The 19,806-nt window shown below is 51.7% G+C and overlaps 1 protein-coding gene across 7 annotated transcripts in view; it reads right to left on the bottom strand.

Moving 5' to 3' along the window:
• The window catches only part of ASXL2 (ASXL transcriptional regulator 2), a 191,505-nt gene that overhangs the window by 30,230 nt on the left and 141,469 nt on the right, over positions 1-19,806 (bottom strand). For 6 of the 7 annotated variants that reach the window (XM_075923201.1, XM_075923198.1, XM_075923203.1 and 3 more), the window contains 3 exons: positions 16,758-16,873; positions 10,249-10,375; positions 3,804-3,944 (listed from right to left, as the gene is read on the bottom strand). In XM_075923201.1, coding sequence (XP_075779316.1) covers positions 3,804-3,944; positions 10,249-10,375; positions 16,758-16,873 — 384 coding nt within the window. The remainder of the gene's footprint in view (positions 1-3,803; positions 3,945-10,248; positions 10,376-16,757; positions 16,874-19,806) is intronic. The other variant, XM_075923200.1, reaches the window with a different exon arrangement.

The following is a 19,806-nucleotide window of genomic DNA, read 5'->3' as shown; positions in this document are numbered from 1 at the left end:
TGGAAGGGAGGGAGCAGGAAGCCCCTTGGCTAAGGCAGGAGCAGAGCTGACAGGTATCTACCCTTCTGCTAGCATCATGTGGAGCCCTGGGAGCTAGAGTGAAAACACAACATGTGGCTCCCTGGGGCTGTGAATGTCCCTCAGCCCCCAGGAAAATATTCATCCCTAATATTCTGCTTTGCCCAGACTTGCCTCGCTTTGCCAGGGCCTCGGATGCCCAGGTAACAAGACAGCAGACCCTCCCTGTGCTGCAGCAGGGTCCCACAGGAGGATTTTTCCACAAGCGTGCTTTAATTTTCTATTTTAATCCTGTGGCCGGGGCAGCTTCTTCCTTTGGATTTCTTGCTGGCTCATTTGTATTCTGCACTCAGCAAAAGCAGAAGTGATTCCGAAAAAATCAGTATCTCGTACACAGTTTGCATCAGCCAGTTCTGTTTGTGCTGACACCACAATGCTAGACAAAGCAGTAAGAATGAAAAACTGTTCCCTTCTCTTCCCTTTCCCCCCATGGAAAAGGACCTAACCACTAGGCCTGCAGTTTCAGCACCAAGCCCCGTGCTACAGAGTATTTCACATGAGCACTGCAATTCCAGAAACAGCCTGACTGGGAAGAGCACCTGTTCTGTGCACACCGTTCCCTCTGGACTCGTCTCTCACACTGGTAGCGACGTGCCACTGTGGGCGGTGAACTTCAACTACAAATGTATAATTCATAAAATCCCTAATGAAGACTCCGTCCCAAGCTCTGCTGGAGCAGGGGGTCAGGATGACCATTTTCAGATCACTGTTTCCCACAGAGCAACTCCCTGGGAACTGGTTCCATTGGGGAAAGGTGACACGTACACACAGAGCCCCTTTCGAAAACTCCTCGGGGGGTTGCACGATTTCATGGTCCTGCAGAGCAAGCTGGGCCTGCAATGCAGAGCGGCTCTCCAGCTCGCTGTGCTGCACCTCTCTCGCCGGCCGTGCTGGCACATGCACGTGCCCAAGGAGCCGGGCTACAAGCAATAAATGACTCTGCTCTGCTCACTCCTTTCCCCTGACATTTTCAATTCAATGAATTTCAGTGCTGGATGGTGCAGTAGCTGCAGAACAGGCCTAAGAGCCCACCACCTGCAGGGCTACGGTACCTTCCCAGAACCAAGTCCCTTAACTGCAAAAGGCCTGGCCCAGTGGGAGGGCAGCAGCAAAGGAAGATGCCCCGATGGCCAGCTGCGGGGGTGATGTGTGTGGTGGGGCACCCGTGCACTATGTGAGGGGGTGGTGTCCAAGTGACTAACCATGCAGTCCTGAGGGGCAGAGCCCTGCACAGATAGAAAGTGGGGTACAGATGGAGAGCTGGTGTCCCCGGATTTGCAGGGCTCTACTGACAGAGTCACAGGCAGGCGTTAGCAGACCGAGCGTGGGTCACTGCCACGCAAGGTCGAAGGGGACGTAGAGGACTCTGAATGGGGAACGGATGGAAGAATCCAGCACAAGGCTACTCAGCCAACAAACACGGTTCCCAGAGGATGCCCTTTCGGCCATGAAGGCGATGGAGCTGGGCACATGGCTTCCCTACTCCCCTGGCCTACATAGACCATCATGAGGTTTCAGTTCAACTCCAAGCATCCGTCAAACCAACCACAAGCAACAAACGGGAATTGAGAAATGTTCAATTTTAAAAACCTGGCAGGAAACTAAGCAGCACTCGGGCTGGACGGATGGGCTTTAGTTTTGCTTTTGGATTGTAAGGTAACAAACCTCACTGCTTAGTGAGGAGGGAGAAGCAGTAACAGGAAACTTGGAAATGGCGGAGATGCTCAATGACTTCTTTGTTTCGGTCTTCACCGAGAAGTCTGGAGGTGTGCCTAACGTAGTGAATACAAGCAGAGAGAGGGTAAGTTTAGAAGATAGGATACACAAAGAACAATTTAAAAATCACTTAGGAAAGTTAGATGTCAGCAAGTCACCAGGTCCTGATGAAATGCATCCCAGGATACTCAAGGAGCTGATAGAGGAGGTATCTGAGCCTTTAGCTATGATCTCTGAAAAATCATGGCAGACAGGGGAGATTCCAGAAGACTGGAAAAGGGCAAACATTGTGCCCATCTATAAAAAGGGGAATAAGAACAACCCAGGAAACTACAGACCGGTCAGTTTAACGTCTGTCCCAGGGAAGATAATGGAGCAGGTAATTAAGGAAATCCTATGCAAACACTTGGAAGGTAATAAAGTGATAGGGAATAGCCAGCATGGGTTTGTGAAGAACAAGTCATGCCAAACTAATCTGATAGCTTTCTTTGATAAGATAACGAGCCTTGTGGATAAGGGAGAAGCGGTGGATGTCATATACCTAGACTTTAGTAAGGCATTTGATATGGTCTCGCATGATATTCTGATCGATAAACTAGGCAAAGATAACTTAGATAGGGCCACGATAAGGTGGGTGCATAATTGGCTGGATAACCGTAGTCAGAGAGTTGTTGTTAACGGTTCTAAATCCTGCTGGAAAGGGATAACAAGTGGAGTTCCTCAAGGGTCTGTTTTGGGACCCGTACTGTTCAATATCTTCATCATTGATGTAGATATTGGGATAGAGAGTACGCTTATTAAGTTTGCAGATGATACCAAACTGGGTGGGGTTGCGACTTCTTTGGAGGATAGGGACATAATTCAAAATGACCTTAGCAAGTTAGAGAAATGGTCAGAGGCAAACAGGATGAGGTTTAATAAAGAGAAATGCAAAGTGCTCCACTTAGGAAGGAACAATCAGTTCCATACATACAAGATGGGAAGCGACTGTCTAGGAAGGAGCATGGCAGAAAGGGATCTAGGGGTCATAGTGGACCACAAGTTGAATATGAGTCAACAGTGTGATGCTGTTGCCAAAAAAGCAAATATGATTCTAGGTTGTATCAACAGGTGTGTTGTAAGCAAAACTCGTGAAGTCATTCTGCCGCTCTACTCTGCACTAGTTAGGCCTCAGCTGGAGAACTGTGTCCAGTTCTGGGCGCCACATTTCAAGAAAGACGTGGAGAAATTGGAAAGGGTACAGAGAAGAGCGACAAGAATGATTAAAGGTCTAGAGAACATGACCTATGAAGCCAGGCTTCATGAACTGGGCTTGTTTAGTTTGGAAAAAAGAAGATTAAGGGGGGACATGATAGCGGTTTTCAAATATCTAAAAGGGTGTCACAAGGAGGAAGGAGAAAATTTGTTCCTCTTGGTTTCTGAGGACAGGACAAGGAGTAATGGGCTTAAAGTGCAGCAGGGGAGGTTTAGATTGGACATTAGGAAAAAATTCCTAACTGTCAGGGTGGTCAAATATTGGAATAAATTGCCAAGGGAGGTGGTGGAATCTCCCTCTCTGGAGATATTTAAGAACAGGTTAGATAGACATCTGTCAGGGATGGTGTAGATGGAGCTTGGTCCTGCCTTGAGGGCGGGGGGCTGGACTCGATGACCTCTCGAGGTCCCTTCCAGTCCTAGGATTCTATGATTCTATGAAACACCTTAAGCGCTAGAAGGAAAAGGCTGCTAAATAACGCAAGTGCTTTTCTGCTTCTGTTGCACAGAGGATTGTGAACACAGGAGCCAAAAAGCTTCCCAGTGAGAAGAGCTGAACGTGGGCACGTTTGTGTGGGCAGAGTTCCTGAGCTGGGGTTTATTTTCCCTAATTCCCGCTGAAGACCAGGAGCAGTTTCCCTGACTGGCCAGAAACTGCTCCAAGCCTGGAACGAGCTGAGCTTCATTTCCCCTCTGCTTTTTACTCTGGCTTTAGAACAACAATATCCATTTTGTGCCAAACCCAAGTATCTTACTTGCATGGAGTCGGTCAGATCTCTGGAACGGTTTCTTCCCCAGGCTCGGCAGGGAATGATCAGTCTTAACCGAGGGAGAGGAACTGGACGTGTAGTTCTGAGGGCTGCTTGACTGTCCATCTGACTGCCTTCCTTCCCAAGCTGAACAGGAAACAAACATTCAAACATTGGCGATCCACAAACCGTAGTGGCATGCCAGCCACCTGTCTGCACGGGCGCGACCGAGCTCACTGTAGTACACCTGGCCAATTCACAAGCGGGCCAGGTCCCACTCTGCAAGATGGACACAGCCCTGGCCTACACCAGACATGGATACTCCACACTCCTCAGCAGCACGGTCACAGTGGCCCAACTCCTGGGGAGGCAGCGCTCTGTGGACAAGCCCCGGTGCTGCCAGAGGCGGCTCTGCACTAAGCGCTCGGGCGGTGTGGCTGTAGGGCCGTGAGAGTAGCAAGACCTGACACTCGTCTCCTTTCTGTGCCGTGACTGCCAGCTGGCACCCGGAGCTAGCAAATCACCCCAGGAGAGGAGGCCACCAGACCCCGCTCAGCTGAGTCTCGTCCCCCCGCAGGGCAGGCCATCGAGTCTGTCTGCACTTCCCAGCCCGGCGGCGGGATGAGAAGGCTACGCTGCCGGCCGAGGGCGCTGGTTGCTAGGCAGTAGTTGGCGATTCTCGGCCTACACTTCCCTTTTCTTCATTCCAACCCTTTCATCTCTTGGCCTTCCCAGCAACCCCTTGTCCCTCCTTGGCAGCCGCCCCTCCCATCTTCAGGTCCTTCCGCAGCGGCGGCACTTAGCCAACTGAGCCAGATTTCACGCTCAAGCCCTCCCATGGCCTGCGCCCGCGTTTGCAGTACTCCCCTTTCTACAGCACGGATATTCCTGCCGGGCACAGAGAAGACGCCCCTGTCTGAACGTCTCTTCCTGTCCCTCCTCTTCCTCAGTAAGGGGAGCTCACAGCAGCCGGAGTTTCCCTGCTGCCGGTGATGCGTGTGTGATAAGGAGCCTGCACTCACAGCCAACAGGCCCCGTCCCTCGGCAATAGAAGAGGAACTCAGCGGCCTATGTGGCTGAACATGCCGGTGACACCCAACCCTGGCAGCAGGTTCGTGCCCATTGTGCTGGAGGCTTCAGAAATGCCCACAGCTCTGCCCAGTCTTACGGAGCCTGGAAAGAGCCCAGGGCAAGGGCGAGAGCTACTGCCAGGGCACACGTGGGTTCGTTTGATGGCCTCAGGTCACAACCTGACTGGATTTGTTTGCCTCTCTCATTCGTGCCCTTTCCAGAGCTGATGGGCGAGGGGCCAGGAGCGGGAAGCTGGGGTCGGGTACCGCCCCATGACAACGCAGCAGCCAAAACAAAGGGGCTTCCGAGAAAACCACCACGACCGATATAAAGGAGCTGGAGGGAAATGGCTCCATAGCTGTGACTGGCTGAGAAATGCCCCCTGGGCCCTGGCAAGGGCCTGCGGTCACGGGCGGGCGGAACCCCCCACAGGGAGATGAAGCCTGCGGCCGCATGACGCTCTCAGGAGCGAAAGGGCTGTGGAATGCAGGGGTGGCGGCCACGTCGCATATTAGACCAAAACTACACCACAACTTCCCCCAATGAGGTGGCCAGGCCAAGCCCCCTCATCTCCCAGCCGGCGCCAGAGGCAGACTAAGCTCCGCGCCATCCCTGGGGGCACGATGCAGGGGCAGGGGCCGGGGCACCTCGGGGGGTGGAGCTCTGGGGAGAACACTCAAGCCCAAGAGCCACAGAGCCAGTCGGGTTCAGCGGGCCGGTAAGGAAAAGGTCGGGAAGTGCCGGGAGCGGCCCTGGGTGTGCGCCAACTCGAGCGGGAGGCTCTAGGCACTGGCCACACCCATTCATGCTCTTCAGCATCAAATATACAAGATCTTCCATGGAAACCAGCTCTCGCTACCTCTTGGGCCTCCCTTCATCTACCGAGCGGTAGCCAAAGCCATTCCCTCCGGCAAGCTCCCTGGGGTGCACCATGCAGCACGTGCCTCAGACAGCCAACTCCACTTCCCGTACTCAGCTCAGCAGGGTCCTACCGCCCGAGCAGGCCAGGGCCCCTGCAGGCCAACACGGTCCGAAACTCACCAAGCACATCTGGCCATTAGGGTGTTCCTTGCAGCTGGACACAGACTGCCTAGCCTCAGCCCTGACTGCATCTGAACAGATGTTACAGCAGCCAAGCCAGGCTCGGCTGGGTTTGCTCTGGACTCTCTCAGGCTCAGTGGAAGGGAGCGAACACACACGCCTGGTTCAGCAGAAGCAAGCCCAAGAGATTCTCCTTAATTCTACATGGCCTCACCGAACGCTCACGCTCAGCCCAGAACCCCGCAGAGCAGAGCCATTCGGAAACACAATGGACCAGTTTGTGCCTTACGCTGGCTAGCAGGCTGCCTCGGACAAGTTGCTTGTGCAAGGACTGGATTTAGTGCTTGACTGGGGGGGGGGGGGGGGGGGGGGGGAATCATGCGGCTTTGCACTGACCTCATTTTCTCTCTCCCCATGTTGTGTATGAGAAGTCACCAGACCTGACCGACACTGCGATGCCCGCTCTAGGCTGGGTGCTAAAACAATTGATCTGCTGCCACAACTACTCCGGACCCATAGGAATGGTCTCAACCATGTATCTAGCTTGGCACCTGCCTACCAGCGGGCTGTGAGCTGGTGATCGGTTGTAAGATAGCTATAGTTCAGCTGGTCTCTCAAACACTTGGGCAACATTGCAACTTGTTTACTTCTGCTCTTGGCTAAAACCAGCCAGCTGAAACCCTGTAGGGAAAGTTACGCCCTGGAGCCTTTAAAACGGCCAATCCAATTATTTACTCACCCAAGGCTGATACAGGATGTGACAGCCTCTGTGTGACATCCATAAATAGTTAGTGTGAATTAGCGCTTGGACTTCAAAGCGCCGCACAAAGCCGAATTCATCCTGGGAGCATCATACAACAATTCATTAACATCATGCTCGGGAACCAACCCTTTGGTGTCCCGTCACAAGGTGGGCAGTCCGGGGCCTCCCCCAGTCCGAGTAGCTGCACAGATCCATCCTACGGTCAGAGAAGTCCTTGCAGGGCGCTAGTCACCGCAACCCCCGCCCAGACCTCCACTGGCCTACAGCTCAGCTACCCCAGAACAACTAGGGCAGCAGACGGAGCACAAGCAGCCGACAGCTCTCTGCTAGCACTGGCACACGACTCCCTGAACGGCAACAGTTGTGCCAGCAAAGGGCCTGTGTCATCTTCATGCACACACACCCGGGGGCCCGCGCTCTGCTCCCCCCGCAGCTGCCACTGCCACGCCAGCCACAATGCGCAGGGCAGATGAAGCCTCTCTCCACATGCAACACACAGGAGAAGAAGGAGACAATGTGGCGGAAGGGCAGGGAAACCCACGGAGAGACAGGAGGGACCGTGACAGCCCCAGTCCTGAAGGAAGGGGACTCGCAGCCCTAGATACAGCTCCCTTTGCTGCTGTTGACAGGGTTGCTAGAATGAGGCTTCTGAGGACTGCGTCACCCACAGAAGCTTTGTCTTTCCCACACCAAAGCTGTTGCCCCCCTTTCCTTCTTGCTAAAAAAAAGACAATTTGGTTCCAAAATGCCTCATCCCCAACAGGATGTTGCTGGCATGGAGTCGCTGAGTCAGGTCCTCTGAGCTTGCTCAGAGGAGGGAGGACGGATGAATTGGCCAAGGAAAACATGTTCACTGATATGCTTTAAGTAGCACAGGCAAAGGCAAACTCATGCTTAACAGCATGCTAACAAACTATTTCTGAGGGGGAAGAGAGCCATGGAAACCCATTCATGGCCCAAAGCCCCACCATGTCTTTAGCAATTACCTGGAAAACGATATACAGTCACTGTGGGCAGTGTTTGCCAGTGACCCAACAACCAGGGGAGGGTGAATGGAAAAGAGCAGATCATGTCCAAACTGCGCTGGAGCACTTGGTAAATTGAGTGTGTTTGAACAAGGTGTATTTTCATAGAGCGAAATACAAGGACATGCTTCTTGGAACAGAATACAGAGGCTAGTTACAGGAGAAAGCGGCGACTGAGAGGACTTGGGGGTCACAGTGGATACACACTGCACATAGAATCATAGAATACTAGGACTGGAAGGGACCTCGAGAGATCATCGAGTCCAGTCCCCTGCCCTCATGGCAGGACCAAATACTGTCTAGACCATCCCTGATAGACATTTATCTAACCTACTCTTAAATATCCCCAGAGATGGGGATTCCACAATTTCCCTGGGCAATTTATTCCAGTGTTTGACCACCCTGACAGTTAGGAACTTTTTCCTAATGTCCAACCTAACCTCCCTTGCTGCAGTTTAAGCCCATTGCTTCTTGTTCTATCCTCAGAGGCCAAGATGAACAAGTTTTCTCCCTCCTCCTTATGACACCCTTTTAGATACCTGAAAAATGCTATCATGTCCCCCCTCAATCTTCTCTTCTTTAAACTAAACAAACCCAATTCCTTCAGCCTTCCCTCACAGGTCATGTTCTCTAGACCTTTAATCATTCTCGTTGCTCTTCTCCGGACCCTCTCCAATTTTTCCACATCTTTCTTGAAATGCGGCGCCCAGAACTGGACACAATACTCCAACTGAGGCCTAACCAGCTCAGGGTAGAGCAGAAGAATGACTTCTTTTGTCTTGCTCACAACATCCCAGAATCATGTTTGCTTTCTTTGCAACAGCATCACACTGCTGACTCATATTTAACTTGTGGTCCACTATAACCCCTAGATCCCTTTCTGCCATACTCCTTCCCAGACAGTCGCTTCCCATTCTGTATGTGTGAAACTGATTGTTCCTTCCTAAGTGGAGCACTTTGCATTTGTCTTTATTAAACTTCATCCTGTTTACCTCAGACCATTTCTCCAATTTGTCCCAATCATTTTGAATTATGACCCTGTCCTCTAGATTAGTTGCAACCCCTCCCAGCTTGGTATCATCTGCAAACTTAGTAAGCGTACTTTCTATACCAATATCTAAATCGTTGATGAAGATATTGAACAGAGCTGGTCCCAAAACAGACCCCTGCGGAACCCCACTTGTTATGCCTTTCCAGCAGGATTGTGAACCATTAATAACTACTCTCTGAGTATGGTTATCCAGCCAGTTATGTACCTGCCTTATAGTAGCCCCTCTAAGTTGTATTTGCCTAGTTTATTGATAAGAATATCATGTGAGACCATATCACATGCCTTACTAAAGTCTAGGTATACCACATCCACCGCTTCTCCCTTATCCACTAGACTCGTTATCCTATCACAGGAAGCTATCAGATTGGTTTGACATGATTTGTTCTTTACAAATCCATGCTGGCTGTTCCCTATCACCTTGCCACTTCCCAAGTGTTTGCAGACTGATTTCCTTAATTACTTGCTCCATTATCTTCCCTGGCACAGAAGTTAAACTAACTGGTCTGTAGTTTCCTGGGTTGTTCTTATTTCCCTTTTTATAAATGGGCACTAGATTTGCCCTTTTCCAGTCCTCTGGAATCTCTCCTGTCTCCCATGATTTTCCAAAGATGATAGCTAGAGGCTCAGATACCTCCTCTATCAGCTCCTTGAGTATTCTAGGATGCATTTCATCAGGCCCTGGTGACTTGCAGGCATCTAACTTTTCTAGGTGATTTTTAACTTGTTCTTTTTTTATTTTACCTTCTAAAGTTCCCAGTGTGATGCTGTAGCTAAGACAGCTAACAGGACCTTTGTTGTACATGGGAAGGTACCAAGAAGCAGTAAGGCAGTGGCATTACCTCTGTACTAGGGAGACTATCACTGAACACTGTAGCCAGTCTGAGCGTCCATGTGTTGGAAAGGGGAGTGAAGCCCCGGGGCTCAGCAAAGAGCTAAATGCCTGCGTTACAATGAGCGAGTTTGCAGCTACATCTGTCTAGCCTCGCCATCAGGAAATGACATGATGACTTGACCCCAGGGCTCCTACCAGACGACAGCACGGTACAATCCTGGCGGTAAAAGCTGGAGCTAGACAAATTCAGACTAGCAACAGGGTGCACGTGTGTCACCGCGATGGACCATTGGAACATCGTACCTTGGGCTGTGGCATTCTCCATTCCCCGACTCTTTAAAGCAAAGCGGGATTGCTTTCTACCCCAGCTCAAGCAGAACGCAGGGGCTTGATACTGGACTTACTGGAGGAATCCCATGAGCTGGTCTGCGGGGGATTAGTCAATGACCACAATGGTTCCCAATGGCCTTAAAAATCCACTGGGAGTTTCTGAACGTGCACTCTCTCAGGAGACACAAAGGCGAGAGGGCAGAGGCTGGAACGGTTTAGGAATCAGAGTGCTCAGGAAACCAGGGGCTTCCTCCCCCACCCTCTTCCCCTCATGCCAGGGGCTTTAGGCAAGGTGGCCAGACAGGACAGGAGAGCTTGGGAATCTCGCGGCCTCATACCAGGTTTAACAGGTGTGGAGTCACCGGCTGCCTTCACAGTCTTCAGTAGAAGCTGCTGGTTAGAAGACACAGGCATGCCTGCTCTGCATTGCTGCTGCTGCTGCTTCTGCTGCTGCTGCTTCAGGGCCTATGAGAGCGGGGAGAAGGACATGACTCTTCAAACATGCGTGTAACACCACCACAGAATGGGTTATCGCAACAAGTCGGCCCGGCCCCGAGACGCCTTGCCGCTGAGAATGTTCAAGAGCTTTGAAACATACACACGCCCCTCGCCCCCACCCCCACCCCCGCTTCCGGAGCGCCGGCTGTTGTCAGGAGATGTTCTATCCTTTGTCTGCATATGAACTGCAGCAACACAACAGGGAAAGGCAGACGTGGCAGACTTGTCAGGCTCTGAAATGACTGTTCCACGGAACCGCAAGTTCTAGAGACCACGAGAAATAACTGTAACAGTAATCCCACATAACACGATAGAGCCACTGGGTAACAGTGACCATCAGAACTTGGGGCTCCAGCGCCACAGGGCATGCCAGGGCCCGGAGCTTCCGCCCTGCAGAGCATGCTGGGGCTGGTGGGTACCACAGCTCCTATCTGGCTGGCTCTGGTGACTACAACATGATTAATCTCAGCTTTCTCGGGGAGGAAGCTCACAAAAAGCCTGCACAGCGACATTGCGCTTCAGTAAGATGGAATTAAGAACGAGGAAGGTCACCAAAGATTCTGAAATAGAAAGCGAAGAAAGTTAAAATTGCTTGCGTCAGCATGGAGGCTCTTAGTGCAGCTTTACCCAAGTCCAGCAGGCATGCCCATCCGTAACCAGAGAGGAAGCAAGAGGGCAAGACATGAAAGTTAGGTTAAAGAAGAAAGTTCACAAGGTCATTCAATGCAAAAAGCTAGTCCTAGAAAATGGAAATCCTGCACTAATGGAGCCAACTGAGCATAGCAAGAACTTCGGCAGGTACCTCAGGGGGTGGGATAGAAAGTAACAATGAAAGTATTATAATGCCATTATGTAAATCGCTGGACGCCCTCCCCGGATACTGAGTGCAGTCCTAGGAACTCTGTCTTTAAAAGCCTCTCTCAGATACAGCGGGAGTTCAGAGACAGGGAACAGAACTAATCAGACTGCAGAGACTTCTCTCTAAGGAGCTACTGAAAATCTGGGAACGTTTAGCTCAGGGGAGAGACACGTAAGTGAGCAGAGGGGAGGTTAGGTGCTTCTCTTCAGGAAAGTGCCATGCGACACGGTGAAAATGAGTCAACAAAATACTTCCTGCTATGCATAAATAACCTCTGGAATTCATTGCTGCACTAGAGAGATGAGGCCAAAAATGAACAGGATTAAAAAACATGACAGATTGCTAATGCAGACCTCCAGTTACACTGGCCAGGATAAAACATATTGTTAGCTATAAACCCTCCTGCTTCAGGCACAAGCCAGACAGGCAGGGGGTGGGAAGAAACTTCCTCAGAGCACATCATATATATAGTAGCCCAATGTCTGAGTCTGTAATGCTGTAGCGTTACAGTCTCGCCTCTGGGGGGCGCTGTTGCCTCCCGCCGTGGCGCTCAGCTGAGTTCTGTGCTGCTCAGCTGGGCCGCGGCAGGGAAGCAAGCGGCAGCAAGCTGCCGTCTGGGGTCCGCGCTCCCCATGCAGCATGGGGAGCACAGACCCCAAATGGCCGCTAGCGCCGCTTGCTCCCACACCGCGGCCCAGCTGAGTGGCGCAGAACTCAGCCGAGCGCCACGGCGGGAGGGAAGGGGAGTGGGGCGGTGAGGTGACATACATGGCCAGGGGGTGGGACCCGGCCGAATGAGAGGCAGGAGGGGGAGGAGAAGAGAAAGGGAGAGTGAGAAGCAGGAGGGGGAGAGAGGCAGGAGGTGGAGGAGAGCTGAGAGAGAGAGGTGAGGCAGGAGGAGGAGGAAGAGATAGAGGGAGGGACGGACATGGAGGACAGTCCTGAAAAATCCTGTTGTTTGACAGGTTATTGGCTAGTTATACCAGAATTGCCAACAGCAGGACTTCCTGCTTCTTCCGGAGCTTCTGGCTCCAGCTACTGGCAAGACAACCCTGGACTTGAGGGCACACCAGCCTGTTCTTCTGTTTTGCTGGGGTGTAAGTATCCGATTGTCCTGTGTTAATCAGACTTTATTATAAGCGAAAGGGCTCTCAAACCCAGGTAAGATCTTGGCTTTATGTCATTTATTTGGTGCATTTCCCCCGCCAGGACAATGTAAAGAATGAACTCAAATGTGGCTGTGTCCTCAGTGTGGAACTGTTTGAGCGGCGAGCGCTTGTGGGGGGGAGGAGGAATAGTTACTCATCTGGAAAGAGGGTTTTCAAATTCCATGTCAACATTCTGATCGGTGTTTGCTTGAGTTAGGGCTGCGATGGGCCCACTCTGAATCACCCGTGTCCCCTTAAAGCATCTTTCCAAAGCTATAGCTATAGCCAAGGGAGCAAACAGGTGTTTCCAGGCAACACCAGAAACACAGGAAGACAGGCAGAGACTCAGGTGCATTTCCTCAGAGTAAATAACCCTCCCCCCACCCCACTGCCAGCTGATGGGTGTGTCTAACCTGGTGACGGTTCCAAACTGTGCCTTGAACACTGCTGGCCCGGTGTCAAAGTGGTTCCTGGAAGGGCAGTTCTTGCTTTATTTCCTTTTGTTCTGCACTAGCTCACTTTCTCTCTCCCGGCGGTGAACTCACCCTTCCGTGTCACCAGGCCGGCTGTGACGGGCAGCCCTGAGCAGCTGGTATGCCAGGCCAGATGCGAGAAGGCGTTGCTTTTCCTGAGGGGCTAGGAAGCGCTCTTGCGCCTCTCCCCTCACAGTATTAAACCCGCCATCTTCTCGCAGCTGCCCTCCAGCAGCCCACAGGGAGGCCAGGTCTACACTGCGTGGGAGATTGATGCTGCCGCAGTTCATCTTTGGGGGTGTAGTCAAGACCGGCTAATTCGAACCAAGAGGGCACCCCACTGGTGCTGGTACTCCTGCTCCTCGTGAGGAGTAAGGGAAGCCAATGGCAGCCTTTGCACCCACCGGCCTCCTGCGGCATGGACGGTGGTTTCAGCTACATAATTAACATTGCTGGAGTTGCGTAGCTTAAGTCGACTCTCCCTCAAGCACAGACATGCCCGCAGAGAGTCCTGTATTCCTAGCACTTAATCAGCATGCAGTGCCCGTGCCTGTTTATCATCTAAACCGTTTTGTTAGGACACGGTTAAAAGCAGCATCACTAGACGAGACCGTGCAGAGGAAAAGGCGTGCTGCACAGACACCATTAAAAACAGCACCACTAGATGGGACTGTGCGGAGGAACAGGCGTGCTGAGCAGACGCGAGCACAGACACCGTTAAGAACAGCACCACTCGATGGGACTGTGCGGAGGAACAGGCGTGCTGAGCAGACGCGAGCACAGACACCGTTAAGAACAGCACCACTAGATGAGACCGTGCGGAGGAACAGGCACACCGAGCAGACGTGAGCATGTCAATAGCGATGCCAGAACCAGGGCTAGTGTAAGTGGCACCCGAGGACAATTGCCCCAAGCCTGCTTCTTTTGGGAGAAGTGGGCAGGTGGTCTCTGATCCCTATGCTCACGGGGTGCAGGGACATACCCAAAGGCATTCATGTATATAAGAACATAAGAGCAGCCAAACTGGGTCAGACCAAAGGTTTTCCAGACAGAGGCTAGGGACAACATTCCTACCCAGCCTGGCTACTAGCCATTGATGGACCTAATCTCCATGAATCTGTCTAGCTCTTTTTTTAACCCTGTTAAAGTTCTTGCCTTCACTGCATCCTCTAGCAAGGAGTTCCACAGGTTGACTGTGCACCAAGTGAAGAAAAACTTCCTTTTGTTTGTTTTAAATCTGCTGCCTATTCATTTCATTTGGTGATCCCTAGTTCTTTTTGTGGGAAGTAGTAAATAATTTTTCCTTATTCACTTTTTCCACCCCAGTCATAATTTTATAGACCTCTATCATATCCCCCCTTAGTCTCCTCTTTTCTAAGCTGAAAAGTCCCAGGCTTTTTAATCTCTCTTCATGTGGGACCCGTTCCAAAACCCTCATCATTTTTGTTGCCCTTTTCTGAACATTTTCCAATGCCAAGAGATCTTTTTTGAGATGAGGCGACCACATCTGTGCGCAGTGTTCAAGATGTGGGCGTCCCATGGTTTTATATAAGGGCAATAAGATATTCTCGGTCTTATTCTCTGTCCCTTTTTAATGATTCCTAACATTCTATTTGCTTTTTTGACTGCCGCTGCTCACTGAGTGGATGGTTTCAGAGGACTCCACAGTGACCCCGAGATCTCTCTCGAGTAGTTGTAGCTGAATCAGTCCCCATCATATTGTAAGTCTAGTTGGGGTTATTGTTTCCAATGGGCATTACTTTACATTTAGCAACATTCCATTTCATTTGCCATTTTGTTGCCCCATCACTGAGTTGGGTGAGGTCTTTGTGAAGCTCTTCACAGTCTGCTTTGGTCTTAACGATCTTGAGCAGTTTACTACCTTGCCCAGCTCCATTCTCACACAGGAAGAGCCAAGAGGGTAGCAGAGAGTGATTATTGATTTGCTATTGCTGGGAGGTACCCTCAGCCACCCTCTCTCGCCTCTAGTGCAATGCGTGCACACGGCTGGGTGCCGACAGTGAGGGTCCAAGCTGAGGCGCCAACAATAGGAGATTAGCATTCTGCTTCTCATCAGACCGGGGTGGTACAAGCTCTGGGCCTTCCAAGAGTCACTGTGATGAGCCTAGGGTAGCACCTCGTCTGCTCCTTCCAATCGGCCGCACAGCCACGCTGCTCGAGGGGACTTGTTTCCCCCGCCCACGTTTGGTAAGGAAGTTGTGATTTTCCCAGGCCGGCGCAGAACCTCATCATGGCGATGTATGCCTGGATACGGCGCTGTTTGCTATAATTCCCCCTCAGGGCCTGCACCTGGAAACACCAGGCGGTACGACATGCAGCTACCTGCTTACTCAGCAGCACCATGTCTTGGTAATGGGCTACATGGGGATTCCAGAAGCCTTGCGGGATGCCAGTTTACTTGAGGCTGAGGTGCCCAGTCAGCTTTGATCTGCAACCTTCTTCAAGACTTTGGTTCTGCACATGTCAGGTTAGTTCCCCCTGCTCCATGTGCTACCCTGACACGGGCAGCTGGGCCCTCCCAATTCTGTATTAACAAGCTGGGGAGGGGTGCGCTCAACTCCTGAATTTGCTTCCCCCCCCCCCCCCAAGTACAGCCCCCTACTCCGTGGCCCGCCACGCTGAAGAATGGAGCCTGGGCAGTTATGCTCAACAGATTTCCCAGAACACACCAGGAGAACGGACATCAAGTCATTGATGGGTTTCCTTGCATCACAGCACTGGTCCTGTCTTTGCAAGGAGCTAGGCGTGAAAACCCAAGCCCTGAGCTCCCCTCATACTGCTGGAATGCGCCTTGGCCAACCAGCCTACTTGTGCTAGATTTTGTCCGAAGCGGAGCACGGGGCCTGGTCCTAGAAGGGAATATCGCTGAGCCACTTGCTAACAGTTGGAAGGAGACCATCACGTCCTCTTGCTTCTAATGTGCTGTGTATTTTGTTATCTTGTAGACCCAGTGCCTCCACACACCTGCGGGGCTCTGGAAGGCCTTGCGCAGAATACGCAGGGGAAATCTGTGCATGCAACACAATGAGGGTGTGATGCAAAAGGCAACAACCCACCAGAGCAGCCATTTCTACACAGCCTCTCTGAAGGCGCATGCTGCAAACTGGAAAGCTGTGGGCAGTCATGAATACAGATATTAAACTGTAGTTAACTGACCAGTCGAGTAGTCGATGGAATTTAATGGATTACTCGACTAGTCGATGGGCACTTCCGCGTTCCTCCTCTGACATGTACAAGAGCCCCCATTGGGTAGGTCCCGCTGACTCCGGGCTGCATGCGGGTGCCAGCTGTACAAGAGTCCCCAGTGGGCATTTCAAAGCCATGGATCCTGGTGTCAACGGGGGACTCTCCAGCAGAACCCGGGTTCTGGGCAGCACTTCCCCAGAACCCAGGGCCAGTTGTGGAATCTCCAGCTGACCCCAGGCTCCCTGGCGCTTCAGTGTTTTAAAGGGGCAGCTGCCACACAAGTGATCCGTGGCTCAGCTGCGCAGCGCTGCCGCTTTGCTGTACCCCTTCTTCCGCCTTTGCTGCCTCTATCTGATGGAGGCAGCAAGGGGAGGAATCAACTAGTCAACTAACTATCCAAGAGCATCTGCCCTTAACATCCTTAGTCATGAACACAGACTGCGTGTCAACAGGCGTGTCGCTGCCTCCGCCTCCCCAGTGAAATCCACTTCGGCCAGAGCCTGGCAGTGCCGTGGTCGGACATGGGCACCCGGCGGCAAAGGACCCAGCCCCAGTGAAACTGCTCAGAGAGAGGCAGACGCAAAAGCTCTGAATTCTTCCCCTGCTGACTGGAGCAGGGACTCGGCGGGTAGCCGCTCAGAACCAGACCCCAGCCCACGCACCTGTTTGAGCGCCTTCTTGCTGTGCTTCTGGGAGGGTGAGATGGCTTTCCCCACCGGCAGGGAAGGAGACGGGCAGCCTGGCTGAGGGGAGCAGGCCTGTGACAGTCTAGATGGCACTAGGGAAACACAAAGAGAAAAGCACTGAAATAATTCCATCAGCCATGAGGACACGCCCCCGGGCATCGCTCTTTCCCATCGCCTGCCCCCCGGGCTGTGGTAGCTGCAATTCCGGGGACGCCCCTTTTCTTCTGGGGGATCGTTTTCAACGTGTTTTGCCAGGAAAGTGCAGGGCAGCAACTGTGAAGCTGGCAGCTGATCGTCATGGATGATGTCACTCCATCGTCCCCCCGGGCAGCCAAGGCACTAGGAGAGGGACCCGCGCAGCTTACCAAGTGGGCCACATTGGGACCACTGCCCCTTCCCCCAGACAATGGAGGTTGCGCTGCGGTTCCACACCAGCACTCACACCTCAGGGTTTGCCCTCGCACTACCTTCTACTCAGCCCTGCCCTCCAGCACGTCAACGGAGGGGTGGCTGGGAGCAGGAGCAAGCCCTTTGCAACGGACCTCTGCTGCCCATCTCCCTTTCAGTTCCTCCATTGCACGCTAACCCCACCGAACCTGGACTGGGCTGGGCTCCTCTCCTCTCCTCTCCCGCCTGCATCTGGCCCAGCTCAAACTCTGCAGGGTTAGCTCACCCATGGTGGAAAGGAACAGGGCGGGTACTGATGTCAGACTGGTCAAACTGGCACAGTGGCCCACAAATGACTTGGAACCACTGTCACGCTGCGTCCTACCACCACACATGCTCTTCACCGCCCTGGTGACCCAAGGGAGATTAGAGCAGGAAAAGAACGTGGTTCTACCCTCTCTGCCTAAGAAGCTAGACCAGGCATGTCCAAAGTCCGGCCCGCGGGCCAATTGCGGCCCGTGTTCCGGTTTAATACGGCCCCCAGGTAATTTGGCAATATCTATCTTTTATGGCCCCCAACAAATCCATTTGTATTGATATGAACACATTGTAAAATCTCAGTTAATGTCAGTTGGTCTAAATCAGTTATAAATATATTTGGACACAACATGTATACTTGGTGTTATGCTCCTGTTCATATTTTTTGAACTTAAAAGTTGACAGACAACCTTTATTACCAATAATATGTAATGTACTTTACAATGTTCCTGACATATATTTCAGCTTCCTGGATTTTTTTTTCATCTGGCCTTCAGATATGAAAGGCAGAATGATTTAACACCTATTTAGATTTGTCATCCGTGTGACGAAATGAAAAGTATGCCATTTGCAATAAACTTTGCATAAAATAGTTAATTTGCATTTAATTTTAATGGTTCAAAGAATGTCAGGCAAAATGGTCGGCCCTCACGCATGTTCACTTCATCAAATCTGGCCCTCTTTGAAAAAAGTTTGGACACCCCTGAGCTAGACTGTCCTGGAGGGGAAAAGCCAGCCTCTGTCGTCGTCCTCTCCGGCTCCCCCCACACTACGGGCACTCCAGCAGCAACGCCACGGCAGAGCGGCAGTGGAGATGCTTCCTACAGAAATGGAAGGGCTTTTCCATAACTGTGGGAACTCCACTTCTCCAAATCAAACAAGACCTCAATCTCCAGGCCATGTGGACTTTGCGAGAGGTCTCACTGCGGCAACCAACTAGGAATAGGGACAATTTCCAGAGACCCAAATCACTGCTGACCACGTGATCCATCAAGCCACACAAAGCCATCTGCCCGAGAGCACCACGTCAGTCACGTAGCTGACAGCCCACCGCGCTCCTCCCTTCCCTCATTCCTGCCCAGAGGTGTGAATATTGGTGCCCATCACTGAAATTATGTGAGAAAGCCCCCAGGCATTAAGGTCACACAGACACATCTGTTCAGGATGTGGGTCATACAATGGTAAGTGAATCCAATAAAAGGTGGGGTGTAAAATGCAACAGGTTCAAACCAAGGACATGAAAAAACATAGAAAACCTCTGAAATCAGCAGTGTGTCAGATTAGTAAATTAAATAGAAACAGACAACTGGTCAAAAATACAAACGATACATGTCTGCATTAGGGATGTGAGCAACTAGTCGACTGTTCGATAAGCAGAAGCTTATCGGACAGTCAGTTAGTGAGGTGACTAGTCGCTTCCCCCCCTTGTTACCTCGATCAGAGGTGGCGTAAGATGAAGCCCATGCAGCACAGGCCGGGCCTGAGGCCTAGCAAACAACAGCCAAACATGGCTAACAAAGCAAAGCTAAGCTGTGAGCAAGAGGCAGGCCCCTGCTCACAGAACTTGGCAGAACAGAGCCGAGAGCGCAAAACACTAACTGGTGCTAGGTACGGATTGCAGAACAATAATTGGTACCGGGTGTAAGTGGAAAGCACATGGTACCACCAGCTCATTAAAGACCTTGGTACCCACACCCCACAGATACCGACCCAGGTCCAGGAAAGGGTCTAGAATGACAGCATGATGGATAGACATGATCTAATCAAACCACGAGGTAGAGGGTGATGGGTGGTATCTAAGTAGCATCAGAGGGTGGCAACCTGACACGTCAGCAGTGAGGTGTGACTTGTTGTACCTGTATATAAGGTGGTGTCTTGGGGGGGGGGCAGTCTTTGGATGACCTAGGGGGCAGTGGAAATTTCCCACTGATTGAGTCATTCCAATGCTACAGGGTACACATGTGTCCTGGGTCAGTACAGTCCACTGACAACTCTGCATTTTGCTTTACAATAAACCTGGCTTGGCACCTTCGATCCTTATCCAGTTTGTGGTCTTTGGGGGCTCTCTTGGGGTCTGCTGTGGAGACTAAGTGCACAAGTCATCACGGCACATCACTGAGCACATACACAAGCAGCCTTCTGGTTCTCATCATCCACAGAGCCAGAGACCTGTGAGGACACCTCCGCAGTAAATCCTGACCCCTCCTGAATACCTACAAGAGGCAGCGGGGGAGAGGGGGGCAGAAAGAGAGCAGGAGCCAGTTTAAAAGCTGGTTCCTCCACTCTCGCCACTTCTGCTGCGAGTCTGCTTTTGAAACAT

The sequence above is a fragment of the Pelodiscus sinensis genome, chromosome 3 (assembly GCF_049634645.1).
Source record: "Pelodiscus sinensis isolate JC-2024 chromosome 3, ASM4963464v1, whole genome shotgun sequence".
Lineage (NCBI taxonomy): Eukaryota > Metazoa > Chordata > Testudines > Trionychidae > Pelodiscus > Pelodiscus sinensis.
Note: the sequence above shows the minus strand (reverse complement) of the source record. Positions and strands in the feature narration are given on the sequence as shown.